At 49.4% G+C, this 21208-nt stretch overlaps 1 protein-coding gene and 1 pseudogene across 12 annotated transcripts in view; one reads left to right on the top strand and one right to left on the bottom strand.

The window, feature by feature from the left end:
• Nwd1 (NACHT and WD repeat domain containing 1) overlaps window positions 1–21208 on the bottom strand; it is a 63053-nt gene that overhangs the window by 33317 nt on the left and 8528 nt on the right. For 9 of the 12 annotated variants that reach the window (XM_060387378.1, XM_060387377.1, XM_060387380.1 and 6 more), the window contains exons 3-9: window positions 19538–19654; window positions 15487–15784; window positions 9975–11244; window positions 5330–5533; window positions 4101–4260; window positions 2263–2380; window positions 1339–1497 (exon numbers count right to left, since the gene is read on the bottom strand). In XM_060387378.1, coding sequence (XP_060243361.1) covers window positions 1339–1497; window positions 2263–2380; window positions 4101–4260; window positions 5330–5533; window positions 9975–11244; window positions 15487–15784; window positions 19538–19654 — 2326 coding nt within the window. The remainder of the gene's footprint in view (window positions 1–1338; window positions 1498–2262; window positions 2381–4100; window positions 4261–5329; window positions 5534–9974; window positions 11245–15486; window positions 15785–19537; window positions 19655–21208) is intronic. The other 3 variants (XM_060387382.1, XM_060387376.1, XM_060387383.1) reach the window with 1 other exon arrangement.
• Window positions 12133–12564, top strand: LOC110558751 (large ribosomal subunit protein uL16-like; annotated as a pseudogene).

The following is a 21208-nucleotide window of genomic DNA, read 5'->3' as shown; positions in this document are numbered from 1 at the left end:
ATGAATTTTGAAACTTTGTCCTGTGAGTGCCACATGTGTACTGTGGCCCACACACTTCCATGGTATAAAAACATAAATGTACTTAAATAAATAAAAAGTAACACACAGAACAAGACACCATCTGAAGCACCAACTGACAGCTTGGAGAAAAAAGGAGTTTTTATAAAGCTGCACACGCTGGCACACATCTGTAATCACAAGATTGAGGCCAACTTGCGTCACTCGGTGAGACTCTGTCTTGAAAGGAAGGGGCACAATCTTCATAGAACATGTGCTTTTCTCCTCTGTGTGTGCATACATGTGTGGCTTATTCAGGCATAATCTCACATTACAGCTCAGGCCTGAGACTTCTGTGTATCCAGGCTAGCACTGAACTTGTAATAATTCTCCTGCCTCAGGCTCCTGAGTTCTCGGAAAACATGTGCATCTACTTTATCTTCCAACAGTGATTATTCTGTGTGCGTTGTATGCATATGTGCTCATGTGTGCATGTATGCATGTGCTCATGTGTGCATGCTTGCACAATTGTGTGTGTATGTTCACATGTGTGCATTCATATGCATGTGTATGTGCACACATATGTGGTGTGTGGGGGTCACTCACCATGAGTGTCTTTCTCGATCACACTCCACTTTGGTTTTGGTATCACAGGCTCAGCTGGACAGCTGCCAGTGGGACCCACTGCTGCTTCTGCCTCCACCCATACCTACCCAGCATGGACTGCAGATGTGTGGCACCACAGCTGGCTTCATATGTGAGTGCTGGGCATCTGTAGGCAAATCTTCCTGCTCTCGTGACAAGCACTTTGCTGACTGAGCCATCTTCCCAACCTCGGAGGTTATTCTCATCTTCTGGATTTTATCAGTTAAAAATCCATGGGACTTATTTTTGTCTCCTGTCATTTAAGTCTGAACACACTTCCCTCCATTCCCCTGAAATATTTCCTGTCTGGACCTATCTAGAGGAAATGCAGGTCCAGAGGAAAGGACAGTGTTGCTTTTTCAGGTTTTGCTCCAAAGTTCTTCCAAATTCTACAAGTTAGTATTGAAGGATGCGTCATAGGTTTAGACAGGAAAATTACATCGTGGGTGGATGAATGGAGAGAGAGGTGGGCAGTTGGATGGGTGGATGTGTGGATGGATGCATGAATGGAAGGTTGGGGGATTGATGCGTGGAGGGTAGATGGATAGACAGGTGGATGAGTGGATAGATGGGCTGATAAATGAATGATTGACAAATGGATGTGTAGGCTGGTGAAAAATCATCCTGCAGTTCCCTGGGAAGGCTGTGTTTCTGGAAACCATCGCAGAGCAGGCCCTGTCAGGCTGGGATACTCACCCATGCCCCGGAGCTCCACAGCAGGGCGGCACAGCTGGAGAGCTTCTCTGACCAGACCAACCTCAGGAGAGTCCATGTGAGGGGCACACATGTCAAAGTCATCCAGCAGCTCCTCAATGCTCCCAGAGATGCCGCGGCAGCAAATCCAGTTCATGTTCCCTGTGGAGGATAAGGAGTGAGCAAAATAGGAGCTCTTGCTTCCTGCTGGCTCATTCTGAGAGCTAGAAAATGGTCGCCCTTTACTCCTAGGTTCTTGAGCTCCTCAGTGCTGGCACTGAGGCCAGTGGTTCTCTACCATGGAACATGGAGCTGTGACCGGGACTCCGCCCCAGATGCTGCGGCAACCTCTCCCTGCAAGTGTGACTCTCAGAAACGTCTCAGGATTTGCCAGGTGTCTCCTGGGGAAGAATGTCCTTTTTTGAAAAGCATAGGCATGCATGGCAGATGGCAAAATAAGTGGATGGAACAGATATGTAGATAGATTGAAGGTAGACAGATGAATGAATAGATGAATGGACAGAAAGTTGGCTAAATGGATGAATGATGAAAGATAGATGGGTGGAAGGATGGGTGGATGGAATTTGGCACTGAAGGGAGAAGTAAAGAGTTAAACTAGTGGCAGATAAATGAGTGGATAGACAGATAGATATAATTAATGCATGGCTAATAGAGAGGTAGATAGGTGGGTATATAAGTAGATGGGTGGATCAATAAATGGTTTGATGAAATGATAGATAAGTGAATGTATGTGTATGGATGGATGACTAGATGGCTGGACGCATGGGTGGTTGGGTGAATCAATGGATGGATGGAGAATGGATGGGTGGCCGGGTGGGTGAGTGGGTTGGTGGATGGATGGATGGATAGATGAATAAGTGGTGCCTCCTCTAAGGCCCTCATGGCCTCTGTAATGGCAGCTCTTACCCAGCACTTCCTGCTTCAGCTCCTCCATGCGGCCTGCATGCAGCAGATGGAAGGGTAATTCTGTCAGCTTCCTCCTGTTGGCCACTGTGCCTGAGAACCACAGCGGCTGTGGGGCCACCTGATGGAGGTGGGGAGGGACATCAGCTTGGGCTTGAAGTCAAATACTTTGCTTCATCCCACAAACACTGGCCAAGGTGGCACCAGATGTGCTGAAGGAGACAGGGACATAGTGGCAAACAGAGATACTTCCCCACCTCCCACAGCCAGGCTGAGCCAGAGAAAGGGCCCTGAGGCCTGAACAGTTCCAGAAATGGCAGGGAAATAGGAAAGTTCTGCTGGAGGTGGGACTTTGAAGCTGGGTTTCGGAGGATGAGTAGGAGTCTGTCTGGTAAAACACATCAGAACAGTAGCATTGAGGATACTGTGGGGTTCATTGCAGTCCCCAAAACTCAGGAGCCTAAGACCGAGGTCACATTGAACAGAAAGGTAAGACTCCCATCTCTAAAAACAGAATAAAAAACAAACTCACACAGCAATAACATAAACAGAAACCCAGTGACACAGACAAAAGCCTGAAGGCCGTGAGCACTGGCCAATGAGGTCAAAATGAAAGTAGAGGCACTGGGGAGCTATGGGGTGTCAGAGCAGAGGCATAGCCAGACTGCATTCTAGAATTGTCTTTGTGAAGACAGGGTGAAGCAAAGCAGGAGGTCCTGGGCTGGAGGTGGAGGGCAGAGAGAAATCCTGGAGGAGGCAGCTGAGTGAGCCTCCACTTGGGAACAAGCATCCAAGCTACTGACAGCAAGGCTCAGGAGGGAAAGGACCGGGAGGGATTCTTTGCAGGGCTGGCAGAAGTGGGCCTCTCTGAGTGTGGGGATATTGTTTTCTGATCTCTTCTATGCGTCCCCAGTAATCACCTGAACCCACGTGTGCATGCGTGCATGCGGAGACCACAGTCCTTCTCAATTGCTCTCCAAGTGACTTTTGGAGACAGGCCCCCACTGATCCACAGAGATTGTGCTAGACAGACTGGCCATCAAGCCCCAGAGAGCCACTGAATTCCCCACCATCGGCTGCTGGTCTAGTTTTGTTTTGTTTTATGAGACATGGTCTCACTGTGCAGCCCTGGCTAGCCTGGAAGTCACTATGTTGACCAGGCTGGACTTGAACTCATAGAGATCCACCTGTCTCTGCTTCCCAAGTGGTATGAATCCCACCATACCTGATCATGTGTGTCTTTTTTATGTTTATTGTATTGTATGTATATGGTTGTTTTTGCCTACATGTATGCCTGTGCACCACATGGGTACACAGTGGCCAGAAAAGGGTGTTGGATCCCTGGAACTGGAGTTAAAGATGTGAGCATCCATGTGAGTGTTGGGAATCAAATAGGTATCTTCTGCTAGAGCATCTGGTGTTCTCTCCAGCCCCTGGCTTTTTTATGTGGGTTCAAATACTCACCTAAGAAATAAGTCTTCATGTAAAGAAGAGTCACAGCCCCGTCCTCACATGTAGCTGAGAAGACACCCATAGACAGCAGGGAGGCTGTCCCCTCCCAGCTGAGCAGCTGACAGTACAGGATGTGGACCATCTTCACGGAGCCCCAGTGCTGACTGACATTTTTACTTTATCCTCATCAACGTGCAAATACTCAGTGCAAAGTGGCACCCTGTGTCAACTGAGCCCTGCTCCCAGAATTACATTGTTGGGCTGAGGGGGTTCCTCACTGCTGTGGTGGGGAACTGAGGTGGATTCAGAGGGTGTGTTGCCTGGGAAAGAGGGAGAAGGGGAGTCATGGTGGGGTGCAGCTCTGGGAATGGAGTGCCCAGTGGCCTCACCTTCCGGTCCAGGTTCAGGGGCTTCCCCACGAGTGGCAGGGTAACACGTTTTTTGGTGCCCTGGCTCCAGGCTCCAGAGAAGAAGTCAGCTAGCACACCATGCCTCTTGGCTCTCTCAGGCCCAGACAGGTATCGAACTTGGATCACCTGGGACAGCTGTCTGTGAGAAAGAATACAGGCTGACGGCCCAGGGGGCAGTGTAAGCTCAAAGGCTGTCTGTCTACCCTCTGTTCCATTTCTTACTCAACACTGGTCTCTAAGATGACCTCTCTCCCTCCCTCTCTCTCTTTGTCTCTCTCCCTCTCTCTCTCCTTCTCTCTCCCCCCGCCCCTAATTTTGCTTCTTGGGGCAATGAGAGCACTCAGTGGGCAGAGGCACTTTCTGCCGTGCCCCATGACCTCAATTCCATTCTTGTCACTTACATCATGGAAGGAGAGAACCAACTCCCACAAGTTGTCCTCTGACCTCCACACACCCTTCCACACACATACAGAAAATAATAAATAAATGTAAAAAGGACTTTTGGTTGGGTGTTACAAGACTGTCACTGTAGCTGCTTAGAGGCAGGAGGGTCACAGTTCACGTCATGTGTGACCAAATCGGGAGCTCAAGACCAGCCTGGGCAACCTAACAAGATATTATGGGAAATGGAAAAGTGAAAAGAGAACAGCTTAGTACATAAAGCATGAGGATCTCAGTTCAAATCCCCAGTGCACACGTCAAAGCACTGTGAGATGGGAAGAACTGTAACCCCAGCGACTGGAAGGGAGCAGAGACAGGAGGAGTCCAAGAGGCTTGCTGTACAGCCATCTTCAGGTTCTCTAAATAGAAGGTGACAAGTGACCTGAGGTCAACCTCTGTCCTCTAAATGTGGACACAGCAGGCGACAGTACCACAGATATATCTCACAGACAGACATATCTCACAGACAGACAGAGAGACAGACAGACACACACACAGTGAAAAAGGGGCTGGGAGCATGGCTCAGGGATGGAGCCAATGCCTTGGATCCCTCAGTGAGGGGCTGGGAGCATAGCTTTATAGGTAGAGCCCCTGCCTAAAATCCCATTGCACCTCATACAACATTCAAGAAAATGCATGAAACAGAAAACACTGGGACCTGGTTTGTGATAGCTTGCCTAAATACCTCAGAAAAAGAAGTCAAGGATTTGGTTGGAAGCCTTTGCTCTCCAGGTCCCACAAAGGCAGTGTCCCTTCTCAGGGCCTACCTCTGCGCAATGGCCAGCAGCATGCATCCATCCACAGGCTTCCTGGTCAGGCAGTGCCCCAGGTCCCGGCGGAGCCGCACCCATAGCAGGGGTGGGAAACGCAGCAGCTCCTTACTAGGAGGTGTCCAGTCCCGGTACACAGCCTGCAGGACTTCATCATCCAAAGACAGCACATCCTTCAGCTCTGCCTCTGAGAGACCGTACCTGTGAGACAAAGGGGCACAGAACACTGCGAAGGAAGATGTGCAGGGACCATTTGTGCAGCCTCTGTCAAGAAACCTCCATCGCAGCAGTTGAACAAATGCACCCTGTGGGCACCAGGCCTGGCTGACTCACAGACCACTACAGGCAACCCCCCCCACCTCTGTAGAACCACGCACAGGCCACTTCCAGGCTCAGGGGATCTGACCTGCAGCGAGGTGCGCAAGCCAGCACACTAACATGCACACAGCTATGAGAAGAAATACGTGAGAGCAGTTGTGGAAGCACACACTTGAGAGGCAAAAGTCAATGGATCTCTATGAGGGCAAGGCCAGTCTGTCTACAGAGCAAGCTCCAGGACAGCAGCGCTATGTAGAGAGACACTGTCTTAGTCAACAACAAAACACTACAAACAAACAAAACAAAACAAATAAATAAAAAGTAGAAAGACTAGCCTGGCATGATGGCACATGCCTGTGAGTCCAACACTCAGGAGGCACAGGCAGGCAGATCTCTGTGAGGCCAGCCTGAGTTCCAGGACAGCCAGAGCAGTTACACAGAGAAAGTCTGTCTCGAAATAAATAAATAAATAAATAAATAAATAAATAAATATAAAAAGACTAGGGCTGATATAGACAGACATACATATTTAGTTTGCACAACCATGTCTGTTTTATTATAGAGTATCCGTAGTACATATTATGTCCATGTCAGGCATAATTCTAGAACTTATTCTATTGGGCTAGCAATATGGTTCAGAGGGTGAAGGCAGCAGCTGTCAACAATAATGAGATCAGTTCCATCCCTGGGACCCCCATGGTGGAAGCAGAAAACTGATTCTTGCAAGCTGTCCTCTGGTAGTGGACAGTAGAGGCAGGAGGATCTCTGTGAGTTCCAGGCCAGCCTGTATTAATTACTTACTAATATGTTAATAGCTAGCTTAATTGTGTGTTATTAATATATAACATTGTATGTTAAATTATAATTATTAGTAATATACCAATGTCATGTCAGTTATGTTTACATATTTTGCCATATTGATCATTGTATGTTGCTCACAATATAATATTCTGCTTCATGAAAATGTCACTGATAAATTAATATTAGACATAAAATTAGTGCTTTGTCATCTTTTGCACAGGATGATATGTTGCATACATGTCCAGGTATCTCTCTGGAGTAACTGTTCTCTGTACTCTAGACTGCTGAGCAGAGTCCCTGGTTGCACTCAAGGACTTCTCTTGCCCTGTCTGTGTGTTTTCTGTGTGGGTGCTCTAGTCTGCTCTCTCTTGTGATAAAACACTGATGAAAGGCAACTTGGAAAGTAGCCAGGTGTGGTGACTCACTCATTTAATCCCAGAGGCAGGAGGATCTCTGTGAGTTTGAAGCCAGCCTAGTCTACATAGTGAGTTCTAGGGTAGCCAAGGCTACAAAATGAGACCTTGTCTATTAATCATAATAACAATAAAGAAAAAGAAAATCAACTCAGACAAGAAAATGTTTGCTCTCCTTGCAGGTCATGTGTGGTTCATTGCTAATAGGAACCAGGCAGGAGCTCAAGGCAGGGGCTACCTGGAGGCTGGAGCTGAAGCCTAGGGCTGGCACTGCCCACAGTGGGCTGGGCCCTCCTATCAGCTAGTAATTAAGAAAATGGTCCACGGTCTTGCCCACAGGCCGTTCCTCTGAGGGCAAATCTTCCCCTGCGGTTCCCTCTGCCCAGTGTGTCAGACTGACAATAGGGATAAGCCGCCACTGGAGGTGTATGTGATCTGTGACCACAGTACGCTAGCCCCACAGAGCAGGCTGAGATGCCCCCAGGCCACTGCTGCAATCAGTTATAAATGTCAATTTTTTTCTTTTTTTAAGACTTATTTATGTATTATGTATTCATATTCTGCCTGTATATACACCTGAAGGCCAGAAGAGGGCACCAGATTTTTACTATAAACGGTTGTGAGCCACCATGTGGTTGCTGGGAATTGAACTCAGGACCTTTGGAAGAACAGCCAGTGCTCTTAACTTCTGAGCCATCTCTCTATATCCTCAAATTATTTCTAAGCACTAATTTTACAAAAGAAATGCTCCAGGGACTGGGGAGTTAGCTGGTGTGATGTGTAAAGTGCATAAGCCTGAGGGCATGGGCTTGAATCTCCAGCCCCGCTGGAGAAAGCCAGGGACAGCAGGGCATGCACTTGTAATGCCAGTGCTCTGTGATGAGATGGGAGACAGGACAAGCCTACAGGCAGCTGGCCCAGGTGCCCTGAGGCAACAAGAGCCTGTCTCCAGCAAGGCTTACACTCAAGACTGCCCACCATGAATGCTCCGTAGTACACTATACACACACACACACACACAGAGCTACATGAAGGGAATCTTCAATGCATTCACCACAAGAATGATACTGAATTGATAGACAGGACTGATGTCTATCATACCACATCCCCTGTTTGCTGCAATGATTACATGCTACATACATGTCTAAAATATGAACCCATACCCCACAAATACATTGGTTATTTTCTGTCAGTTAAGGATTAGAGAAATGGCTCAGTGGTTAGGAATGCTTGCTACTCTTGGAAAAGACCTGAATTAGTTTTCCAGCACCTATAGCCAGCAGCTCACAATGACCTGTAATGCCAGATCCTGGAGATCTGATGCCCTCTTCTGGCCTCTGCAGGTACCTGCATTCATGTGCACAACCCCTACCTGCTTGACACACACATTCACATAAATAAAAATAAAATAAATCTTTAAAAACTGAATTGAGCTGGGTATGGTGGTGCATGCCTTTGATCTCAGCAATCAAGAGGCAGAGGCAAGAGGATCTGTGTGAGTTTGGGGCCAGCCACAGCTATACAGGCAGACCCTGTCTAAAAAAAAAAAAAGCACAACAAAACCCTAGAAAAAAAATAATAAAGCAATGCAGCACAACTCAACATTGAAGCAAGGGTTAAAAAAAAATCACTATCTCCGAGGGCATGTGGTGTACACCTGTAATCCCAGCACTCAGGGAGACAGAGGCAGATGAATCACAGTGAGTTTGAGGCCAACCTGGTCTACAAAGCGAGTCCAGGACAGCCAAGGCTACACAGAGAAACACAAAAAACAAAACAAACAAGCAAATCACATGCTCATCTTAACATATCAGCAAAGGCCATGATGAAAATTGACAGACTTTGTAATAAAGTATCGTGACCACAGGGAGGGAAAGGCTGTTTAGACAGACAGTCTCAGGTCACAAGCACAGCAGCTGTGGACAGCTGGTCACAGCACAGCCACAGTCACCAGCGAAGAGGACTTTGCACCCACAGCACTGGCTCATTGCTCACACTCAGCTGGCTCCTCTCAGAGTCCAGGGCCCAGCTTGTGGATGCTGCTGCCAGGCTCTGGTCGGGTCCTCTTACTTCAGTGAACAAGCAAGGTACCCCCTACAGACAGACAGACACACATACACACAGACACACACACACACAGACACACACACACACAGACACACACACACACACACACTCACAGAGATGACCACTCATGCACAGATATGCACACATACTGACACACAATGACGCACACACATGCACAGACACACGCAATGACACACATGGACATCCTCAAATATACACAGTGTCACACAGACATACACACATACATACTTGCACAAACACAGACACACATACTGACACACATATGCATGCACAGACACACACTGACACACAATGACACACACAGACATCCTTGAGCACAAGCGCATGCACACACATGAATGCCCACAGGCTTACCCAATGCAGACAAAGTCTTCATAAGATTTTCTTCTCAGGAGACTGCCTGTGTTAAGGCCGACCACACATGCTGAGGTAATAAAGCCACATATAACAAACTGACTCCCAACATTGTGCAGGCGCCAAGTGAAATCAGAACAAGGACAAGTGTGCCACTCTCTCCTCATCCAACAGAGTAATAAGACAGTAAAAGAAATAAGAGGGACAGGATTCTGCACCTAAAAGACCCTCCGATCCCAGCAGGAAACTCTTGGACCTGATGAAACTTGTGCAAAGCAGCAAGATACAAAATCAACACACAGGGTTGGAGCCCAGGCTCAGCCATGCAGCAGTCACATGCTAACCTCCACAGAGCCTGGGCTCTGTGCAAGTTCCCAAGAAAGGAAAGAAAAGGGCATGAGAGAATGTTCTCTAGGAGCATTAGGACCCTAGTGGAATCTGCAACATCCACGCAAAATGCTGTGTGTGGCCAGATCCCAGCCTGGACACTGGAGCACTGTGCTCACTGGCATGAGCGACAGCCTCAGCTAGACACCCTGTTCCAGAGAATAACGTAGAGAGGGAAAGAGCCCTAAACATATACAACCAACCAACAAAAAGAGAGTGGAGGGAGGAAAGAGGAAAGAGAGGAGGGAAGGAAGAGGCAGGCAGGAGGGAGGCAGGCTTACCTGGAACACACAATGTAGCCCAGCACATGAGCCACCAGCAGCTGCCCGTGAGTCTCCTCCAGGCGGATGCAGAGCTGATGTGTGGCTTCCTCGGCTGTGGTGGCCAGGGGCACGGGAACAGTGAAGGAGGCCCACTTCCGAGCCTCTTCAAAGGCCAGCCTTAGCCGCCCTGGGTGGCCGCACTCTGGGAGGCTGGCCCAGAGGACATCCCTCTGCCCTGGGCTCAGCGTCCTCCTTTCTGCAGCCAGTAGCAGCTGGATGAACTCCTGCCCTTGACTTCCAGACAGGGCCTTCACCTCCCAGTAGGCACAGGGGTCCTTGAGGGTCTGTTGCAGGGTGTGTAGCACCTGCTGGCCTGAGCATGTAGAGAGGATGAGGTGCACCCTCGGGGGACACTTGAGGGGCAGCCAGGAGACCCTTTGAGAATGACATGTGGAATCCAGATCATCCACAGAGTCCAGGAGCAGAACGAGGGACTCGAAGTTCCTCTGGGACACAGTGTGGAGGAGGGTGTGGAAGAAGTGGCCCACCCGGGTATGGGCCTCCAGGACCTGGGTTGGGGGTAGTGGCAGCCCATATGCCAAGCACAGCTGGAAAGATACGCTGTGGAGGAGGCTACGGGCATCCAGACTCATCTTTGATGTCCCCAGCAGCCTCAGGATGACCACTGTCTTGTGGCCAAGCAGCCTTGGTACCTGCTGAGCTAGCTTGCACATTAGGGATGTTTTCCCGATGCCCGGTGGTCCATAGAGAACCAAGGGAGTATGGGGCCGGTTCTCATCCTGTCTGAGCTGCTGCCCCAGCTGGGCCAGGAACTCCTGGTGACCACAGAAGATCCTGGTGGACTCTGTGCTCTGCCAGAGGTGGTGGCGGATCTCCTGGTAGAGCCAGCCCAGCTCCTGTCTGGCCAACTCTAGCTCTCGAAGCTGCTCCAGGACCTGATGGTTGGTCCTGGCCACAAACTGCTCACTTAGCTCTTTCAGGTAGCGGGCATGAGCCTTGTTCTTGGGGTTGACCAGGTCACGGGTCCAGGGCAGGCAGTGGGACTTCAGGGCTCCAGGCTGAGCATCCAGTATGCGCCCCTTAAGGCCACTGAGAAGACTCTGGGCGTTGGTATCCAAGCAGCCATCTGCCAGCCGGTCCACCATCTTCAGAGAGCAATCATCCAAGATGTGTTTACTAAGGTCCTGTACATCTCTCAGGAAGATGGTGGCTCCCTGGTCCCCTCGAGCTGAGCTCAGGAGGCCCTGCTCGATCTCCCATTCAATGACTACAAGACAGAGCAAGAGAAGGACTCATCAGGGTCGCTATGGCCTGAGACAGGCTGTTAGGAGGTGTGTTTCAGAGGGGCAGCTTGCGAAAGCCAAGTTGGGATGTGTGTGGTAGGTATGGGGGGTATTTACACACTACACCACCTCTAGGGTATCAGGCCAGGAGCTCAATGGCTGATGGCCCAACAGAAACTGTGGGCTTCAGGTTCAAGAAGAGACTTTGTTTCAAAAAAAGTCAGGTAGAGCTAAGAGCAACGCTGATATCCTACTCTGGCCTCCATTTTCATACCCCCCCCACGGGCCCGCACATGCACTCACTCACACACACACACACACACACACCCTGTCCACAGCTGGGCAGGGTGGGGCCCACCTGCAATTCCAGCCCTCAGGAGGCCCAAGCGAGAGTTGCTGGGATGTGGCCAGCCTGGACTATAAAACAATAACTTCTTTTTACATTTATTTAGTTAGTAAATTAGTTGGGGAGGGTGTGGGTGCCACCAAGTGTGAGGGAGGTCAGAGGTCAAGTTTCCTTCTACCACAAGGGTCACTGGGACTGAACTCAGATTGTCAGGCTATGTGCAGGCACCTTTATCTCCTGAAGTTCTAAGCCAGCCTAGAGTGCACAGAGAGACCATGCCTCAAAAAGAAAAAAATTAAAATCATGCAGTGTGTGATCCCATTGATAAGAAATGTCCAGAGCAGGTGCATGCATAGGCAGCAGATGAGTGGCCTTCTGCACCTAGACTAGGGGACCAGGGGTTGCTCCGAACTAGACCGAGGTGGCAGTATACAGCCTGGTGAGTATTCAATGCCCCCCCAATTGTTTGCTTTACAAATAGGGATTTCAGCCTCTTTTCCTCCCCACCAACATTCCTATTATCATCATGGGCCACCACCCAGCCCAGTGTTACCAGTATTGGAAGAACAAGCTGTACTCAAAGTCTCACTTCTGCCAGGCGTCCCTGATGCTAAGATCTGTGTCTTTGACTTGGGGTGGAAGAAGGCAAAAGTTGATAAATTCCCACTTTGTGGCCACATGGTATCAGATGACTGTGGACAGCTCTCTTCTGAAGCACTGGAGGCTGCTCATATTTGTGCCAACAGATACATGGTGAAGAGTTGTGGCAAGGATGGCTTTCATATTCTAGTGAGGCTCCACGCTTTTCATGCCATCCAAATCAACAAGATGCTGTCCTATGCTGGGGCCAACAGGCTCCAGAGAGGTATGTGTGGTGCCTTAGGGAAGCCCCAGGGCACACTGGCCACCTCATCATGTCTATCAGCACGAAACTTCAGAATAAGGAGCATGTGATTGAGGCTCTGTGTAGAGCCAAGTTCAAGTTCCCTGATTGCCAGAAGACTCAGAGAAGTGGGGCTTTACCAAGTTTTATGCAGATGAATTTGAAGACATGATTGCTGAGAAGTGGCTCATTTCTGATGACTGGAGGTCAAATATATCCCCAATCGTGGTGCCCTGGACAAGTGCCCTGCATCCCTGAGGGTGTCCACAGTGCTCTCCTGTACCCTACCAAATCGTGTTCCGTAATAAATCTCAGATCCAATCTGCTTTAAGAAAATGAGAATTCCAGCTCTGTGAGTGGCACCTCAGTGTGTCTTCTTCGGACAGTCAACAAACACTCATGCTTTAGCCTCTGCAGTCTGCATGGGGACTTGGCACTGAGGTCACCCCAGGATACAGGTAATGAGTGAGTGAGATCATGTTGCCAGATATGGGCAATGGGGACATGGTGGCTGTGGAAGCAGAGGAGGGAGAAGGGACTTGCACAGAGCTGTCTTTACTAACCGGCTGGGTGGAGGACCACTGCTGTCTGGGAACAAGCTTGGCAGGCCAAAGATAAGTCTGTTATGCCATACAGTTCTGACATTGTACTAAGACTGCAGAAGACACACCCAAGTGACCGTGCTCAAGCATGCGTCAATGAGATTTTTGGTTTTTTACAAACGCAAGCGGTAGGCTGGCCTGTCACCACGGCTGGCTGGCCCCGCAGCGGGCTGTGCTGTAGCTGCCCGAGGCTGGCCTGTCACCACGGCTGGCTGGCCCCGCAGCGGGCTGTGCTGTAGCTGCCCGAGGCTGGCCTGTCACCACGGCTGGCTGGCCCCGCAGCGGGCTGTCCTGTAGCTGCCCGAGGACGCCTTCATCATTCAAAGATTGATCTCTACACAGCTCTGGCTGTCCTGGAACTATAGACTGGGCTAGCCTCAACTCAAGAGATCCGCCTGCCTCTGCTGGGAGTAAAGACGTGCCACCACACCTGGCTTGTCCTTATTTTTTAATAATGTGCAAATGTGTGGGTGTGCACACATGAGTACAAAGTCTCTGGCTGCAGAAGAGAACTGAACTCTCAGGGAGCAGCCAGCACTTCAATACTGAGCTATTTTCCCAGCAATGCCTGGGACTCTTATTTTCTTTTTTAAATTATTTATTTAATATTATTTTATATGCATTAGTGTGAAGGTGTCATATCCCTTGGAATTGGCTGTACAGACAATTGTGGGTGCTGGGAATTGAACCCAGGTCCTTTGGAAGGGTAGACAGTGCTCTGAACACCGAGCCATCTCTCCATCCCTGGGACTCTTACTTCCTAGCAGCCTGAACTCATGCTGACTTATCTCAGGAGGCTCTTGTTTTGAAGTGGCAGCTAGATCTGAGAAGTTATTTTTGAAGCCCTCTGGGCTCAGAGGAGGCTCCCAGCTCTCCACAGATGGGAGAGCCAGGCCCTTGGAGACCCTACATTCCAGTCAAGGACAAGAGTCAACCAAAGTCCTCTCCAAGGCAGAGGACTGTTACCTCTGGAGGCTGAGGCAGGAGGATCCAAGGTCAGCCTGGGTGAATATAAGAAAAAGCTGGACAGAAGGACCTGGTGTTGTCTGAAGTTCAGTTAACTGGAATGCACCAATGTTAAGTTAAATTCTGAGTGTTGACGCATGTTCAGCAGAACTCGTGTATACACATTCCTGGGCTTGTGGCTCAGTGGGTAGAGCACTTGCCTAGAGCAGAGGTCCTGAGCTCCACCCCAACATGGCACGAGCCCAGTGATGCACACCTGCGTTCTCAATACTCAGGAGGCAGAGGCAGGGCATCAGGAGTTGAAGGTCATACTTGGCTACATAGCAGGTTCAAGGCTAGCTTGGGCTACATGAGAGCCTATCCAAAAAAAAAAAAAAAAAAAAAAATCAGCCAGTCAAATCTCAACAGGCAGCCTGGTCTACAGAGTGAGTTCCAGAACAGCCAGGACGACACAGAGAAACCCTGTCTTTAAAAAAAAAAAATCCTCCAAGAAACTCAGTGGGGGGGGGGATTTAGCTCAGTGGTAGAGCGCTTGCCTAGCAAGCACAAGGCCCTGGGTTCGGTCCTCAGCTCTGGAAAAAAAAAAAAAAAAGACAAAAAGAAACTCGGTGGGTGAAGAGTTGGCCTTGTATTTGTGAGGAGCACAGTTTGCATCCTTGGTACTTACATAGAAGCTTGGTGAGGTGGCGCCCTGGGACCCAGCACCCTGGGGACGGAGACAGAAATGCTGGAGCAGGATGGTAGCCGAGGCGAGGTCAATCTCTGAGCTCTGGACTCAGGGAGAGATGCTGCCTCTATGTACAGTAGGGAGATACCTGCAGCCTCAGGCCACACATTTGCACACATACATGTGCACCCACACACGCATGAGCATCCTCACACATGTGCACGCACACACGCGCGAGCATGTATGAAGGATATGAAGGCCCTTGCCACCAAACTTGACAATCTGAGTTCAACTCCTGTAAAATGTCCTCTGACCTTCACCTGTCTCCATGGCTGGCACATATACCTCCGTCGCCAATAATAAATTAATATAAATTCAATATAAATTCATATAAAAATGAATGCAGCCAGGCATGGAGGCGTATGCCTTTAGTCCCAGCACTCAGGAGGCAGAGGCAGGCTGATCTTTGAGTTTGAGGCCAGCTTGGTCCACAAAGGGAGTTCTAGGACAGCCAGGGCACAGAAGAGGAACCCTGCCTCAAAACATTCCTGGACAACTTCAGTCCCAGGCAAGCTGGCATACCGGCCACCCTGGGAGACAGGAGGGCAGAGCCAGGGCACAGGAAGAGGGTCCTAGAGATGGACACTGGATTGCCTAGGGCCATGCAGTCTCCTAGGAGCCAGCAGGGTTGATGACTGAGGTGACACACTTGCATTTGAGGTCCTGTGTCACATAAACCTCTGGGGGTTCCCTGGGCCTCACCTGACCGATGGTAGCATGTCCATTGCTCCTGGCTGATGAGGCCTTGCCTCCAGGCCTCCTGGGCTCCAGCTCTTAGGATAGAGGTCAAGGTGGCTTCCTCTGGCCCTCGGGCCTCCATGGAGCCCGGAGGCTGCAGGATGTAAGTGGGAGGAATGGTGTTATCGTCTCTCCGAAAATATCTGGCCACCAGCTCCAGATCTTCAGGCCTGGAGGTCAGCTGAGCCCTCAGTACATCCCACTCCTTCTCCTCAATCCGTGCAGGAACTGGGCAGGGGCCATACTGGTCTCCCAGGAGGGCCTAGCAGGGAGATAAATGAGGCAGGGTTAGGGCTCAAACTCCACTGGACACTGAACTCTGCGACTGTGAAGGAAGCACACTGAGGTCTGAACACCAGCCTGGTGGGGACATTATGGTGACTATTACACAAAAAAGCAAGGCCAGAGGCTGGGTGTGAGGCCTGAGGCAGGAGGACTGTGAGTTCTAGGGCACAGTAGACAGTAATGGAAGCCTGTCTCAGAAGAATGAAGAGCTGTGCCTGGTGCGGTGGTGCACACCTGTAATCCCAGCACTCAGGAGGCAGAGGCAGGAAGATCTCTGTGAGTTCGAGGCCAGCCTGGTCTACAAAGAGAGTCTAGGACAGCCAAGGCTACACAGAGAAACCCTGACTGGAAAAACTGACCGACCAACCAACCAACCAAACAAACAAACAAATGAAACACACGATAAAAGAATGAAGTGCAACAACAAGAGCTGCACAGTGGAGGAGAGGGCAGAAAAATACCCGAAAGCAGTAACTGAGGCGGGCCTGCGTGTGCGCACACGTGAACCTGTGTATACAAGTGTGCACATGTGGCAGGTGTGTGTGCGCTTGTGCTCAGGCACATGTGAAGAAGACAGGTGAGTTTCTGGTGTTTTGAGTCCAGGCTCTCATGTTGCCCAGGTTAGCTCCCGCCTCACCCTCCTGAGCATCTGGGCAGAAGACCAGGCGTCCGTGGTAACGGACAGCTTCTCCAGAGCACCTTGCAGCCTCAGGCTGCAGCAGGCCCGGCCAGCCCCAGAGGAGGCAAGTGTGCAGCCTGCCAGAGTTAGTGTGCTTGGGAAGTGCTGGGAGCAGCCAGCAGGGGCCCCACGAGGCCCAGCCTCTAAAGGAGGTGCACAGGGAGCCTGTGGCCTGCTAATGACTTATTTACCACAGACCCATCTCTCCAGGGCACCAGTGTGGGTATGATTTTCGTGGAAAGTCCTCCTAACAGGAGTAACAGTGACAGTCAGACTGTGGGAACAGAGGGACAATATCGGAGGGAAATCAGCAGAGCTCAGCTGTGGTGCCAGAGGTCTAGAGGGTCCCCAGCACTGGTGGCGAGTATGGAGGAGGCCTGGAGGATGATCCTCCCCCATGCAGCTGGTGCCACTCTGTGTTTTCCCAGCCTGCAGGGCTGAGAGTCAGCTCCTCCCTCTCTCTCTGAAAGCATTTACTGTTGAGGAGGTATTTTTGTGCTTGGGTGTATTTCCTACTTCTCATTTTTAAAACATTTTTCAGTGTTGGCAGGATGGCTCCGTGGATAAGGGCATTTGCCACAGAGCCAGACAGCCTGAGTTTAATCCTAGAACACTCATGGTGGGAGCTTCAAGCAAAGTGACTCCTCCACATCACACCGAGGCCTGTACCCCATCCTCATAAATAAATAAAAATAAAGAAAAACCTTGAGCTGGACAGGTTGAGGGCACAGACTTGCCATCCCTGCACTCCAAAGGTGGAGGCAAGAGGATTGAGTTAATGACTAGCTTTAGCTACATAGTCAGTTTGGGCCATCCTGGGCTATCTGAGAGTTTGAGAAAGAGCAAATCTAGTTCTCTTTTGCAAACTCAACATGATTGTTAGGTCTTTGGGAAATTAAACTTAGGGGCATGGAAAAAGAACTGAGAAGGAGAGTTACAAGCATAAGGGCATGTTTATCTCGTGTGTGTGTGTGTGTGTGTGTGTGTGTGTGTGTGTGTGCGCTCTTGAGTGCACATATACATATGTGGCCTTTGCATATGGAGGCAAAGGTTCACACTGTGTGACTTCTAGTCCTCTATTAATTTTTTTAAAGTTTATTTACCTGTATGGGTGTGTGCTACTGTGACTGCAGTTTTCCACCGACGCCAGAAGAGGGCATTGGATCCCGTGAAGCTGAAGTTATAGGTGTTTGTAAACTGCCTGATGTGGGTGCTGGCTCCTCTGTGATTACAGCAGGCTGAGCTGTAATCCTAACTGCTGAGCCATCTCTCCAGCCCTCATTTTCTTTTTTGAGACAGCGCCTTTCTCTGAGAACCTAGAGCTCATCAATGGCCTAGACTGTCAGTAAGCTCCGGGGATCCATCTGTCTTTGCCTGCCGGGTGCTCTGGATCTGAGCTCAGGTCCTCATGCTTACACACCAAACACTTTCCACACTGAGCCTCCCCCTGCCATGCCTGAGAAAATAATTAAAACATGCTGGTAGCCATGTGCAAAGAGGAGACTAGGACACAATTTGAAGACACCAAAGGTAAAAAGTTAAAAGTTAAGACATGGCCAGGGACGGTGGTACACACCCTTTATCCCAGCACTGTAAATCCAAGGCCAGCCTGCTCTACATAGCAAGCTCCAGGACAGCCAGGGACATGAAGGTAGGAGGAGGGTACATCTGGAGGTCTAGAGGAGGCAGATCAAGTTGAGAGTGGATTTAAAGAGACAAAGTATATGAAGGAATAAAATTGTCAAAGAAGACTTCTTCTTTTTTTTTTTTTTTCAAGACAGGGTTTCTCTGTGTAGCCTTGGTTGTCCTGGAGTCACTCTGTAGACCAGGCTGGCCTTGAACTCACAAAGATATTCCTGCCTCTGCCTCCCCAAGTGTTGTGCCACCACGCCTGGCAAAGAAGACATTTTTTTAAAATATTCATTTAAAAAAGACTTGTGGATTCAAACAATCCTCCTGCCTCCCAAGTGGGTGAAATGACAGGCGTTTGAACGGAGGTTCAGGCATACAGTCCACCTTCTTCTGACTTGTTCTTTTAGGGAGACTTACTCTCTGAAGTGGCACTAACATCTAAAACATTCTAGAAAGCCGGGTGACTGCTAATCCATGCTGTCAACACTCACCATGGTCCAGGCAATGTGAACAATGCTGCACAGGGTCTGTGAGACTATGAGTGCGTGTGTACACAAGAGTACAGTGACCAAAGAGGTCAGAAGAGGGCATCAGAGCCCCAGGAGGTTGAGTTATGCAGTTGTGCACTGCAAGGCATTCTGGGAGATTCACAGTGGTCCTCTGTAAGAGCAGTACAGGCTCTTAACTCCTGGATCTAAGGGTATTTTCTTTGTTTGTTTATTTTGTTTTGTTTCAAAATAGAGCCTCCCCATGTAGCTCTGTCTATCCTGGAACTCTCTTTGTAGACCAGGCTGGCCTCAAAGTCACAGAGATGCCTCTGAAGTGCTGTGACTAAAGATGTGTACCACTACTCCCAGCTTGTTTTGTTTTTCATTTTTTGAGACAGGGACTGGAACTTGGTGGCCAAGGATGACCTTGAACTCCTGATCTTTCTGCCTCCACCTCCTGAGTGCTAGAATTACAGGCCTACACCCAGCTTGGAGATTATTTTGGTAATAGAGGAGGTACAGGTGTATGTATCGGGGGCTACCCTGTTCTAGACCAACTGAAACATGGAGACAAAAAAACACACTCCTAAGAATATGAGTTTCTACTTTCTCTATTGTTTCCCTGAATCCCAAAATTTCACAGATATAAAGTGGACCAGGTGCGAAGGGTGAGGAGAGGTTCATACCTAACTGGAATGTTTCCTCCCAAGCTCACTCTCCAGCTCACTTACTGTGTTTGATTACTAATGTCTGGTGCCTGGCTACTTCTGAGAAGGACATACGTAATGTCTGTCCTAGCCAGTCTAAGGTTTTTGAGATGTTAGCTAAAGTGTCACCACCTCTCCCTCTCTTTTGTTTGCATAGCTGTCAGGGACCACATTCTGGTGATGGAAAAAGAACAGGGCAACACCGCCTACCCTGACACACTCACCACAAAAGCTGGGCCTATGGATGTTTTCTGACAGCGATCAAGTTCTTCCAAGCAGAGTTCTGTGGTCAAGTGGTCAGTGGCCTGTGTGTCCCGAATACCCCACCTCAGATCAACCACCTGGGAATCAGAAGGGTGAGGTTTCTGTGAGCAAATTGTTTTCCAGTTTTTTTTGACTGAAGAATAGTATCTTCCAAGCAGCTTTGGCAGTATGTCTTTCCTAGGGAATTCTAGATAAGACAAATTTGGGGCTAAGGATGTACCTAAGTAGTAGATTGTTTGCAGAGAACCCAGTGAGGGTCTGGAGAGACAAATTTGGGGCTAAGGATGTACCTAAGTAGTAGATTGTTTGCAGAGAACCCAGTGAGGGGCTGGAGGCATGGTCTGTAGCAGATGATTTCCATAATGAGCACAATTTCTAGATTTCATTCTGTACCAGAATAAAAGAATGAAAACGACACTCCTTTAGTCCCAGAACTCGGGAGGCAGAGGCAGGCAGATCTCTGTGAGTTCAAGGCCAGTCTGGTTAACAAAGTGAGTTCCAGGACAGCCAGGGCTGTTATACAGAGAAACTTGTCTCGAAAAAATATTCAAAAAGAAAAAAAAATGGATCTTTGGTATAATTTGTTGTGATTCAGACCTGGGACAAGCAGCTGAGGTGTCATTTTAACCAAAGTGGACCTGACCCCCAGGTTCTCCCAGCATCCCTCAGTCCCTACCTGTTACAGGCATACCCACCCTCTACCCTGAACTTTCCAGCCTGGGGGAGGGGTGCTTGCTTTCCCTCCTGAGGAGCACTGCACTATATAATTCAGACATTTTGGTTTCCTTCTCTCTCTCTTTCTGCTCTCTTTCTCTCCTCTGCATGGCACTTTTTCTCTATGCTCCTGCCCCCCACCCCGACCCCACCCCCGCTTTTTTGTCTTCCCCTACATGTTGACCTCCCGGGTACTGTTCCCTGGGAATGGTGAACCCACCGAGAGCTGCCCCAATAGGCCTGAATTTCTATACTCTAACTTGGCTTGAACTGGCTATTTTTGTGGGCAGAAGAATGCTTATCATAATCGTGAGAAAAGAGATAGACCACAATAAGGAGACATCTTTGGCTATCTTCCAGGATTTCCAGTTGAGATTCTGAGAAGGTCACAGTCATGAACTGCAAGAAAAGTCCCCTGGGCTCCTAATGCTGAGGCAGGAAGGAAGGTTTTGAATAAGGCCTGTCTGAGCTACACAAAGATACTCAAGGAAAAGGAAAGAGAAGAGAAGAATGAAAATGACACTCCTTTAGTCCCAGAACCCGGGAAGCAAAAGAGGAAAGGAGGGGAGGGGAGGGGAGGGGAGGGGAGGGGAGGGGAGGGGAGGGGAGGGGAGGGGAGGGGAGGGGAGGGGAGGGGAGGGGAGGGGAGGGGAGGGGAGGGAAGAGAAGAAGAGGAAAAGAAAGGTTTGCTTAAAAATGAGTTTGGAGCCTGGCATTGGTGGTGCATGCCTTTAATCCCAGCACTCAGGAGATAGACGCAAGTGTATCTCTGTGAGTTCAAGGCCAGTCTGGTCTACAAAGTGAGTTCTAGGACAGTGCTACACAGAGAAATTCTGTCAAAAAATCAAAACCAAAAACGAATGAACAAAACAAGTTTGGAGGGCTGGAGGGCTGTCTTAGCAGTTGGGAGCTCTTGC

This window comes from Meriones unguiculatus, chromosome 7, assembly GCF_030254825.1.
Source record: "Meriones unguiculatus strain TT.TT164.6M chromosome 7, Bangor_MerUng_6.1, whole genome shotgun sequence".
NCBI lineage: Eukaryota > Metazoa > Chordata > Mammalia > Rodentia > Muridae > Meriones > Meriones unguiculatus.
Note: the sequence above shows the minus strand (reverse complement) of the source record. Positions and strands in the feature narration are given on the sequence as shown.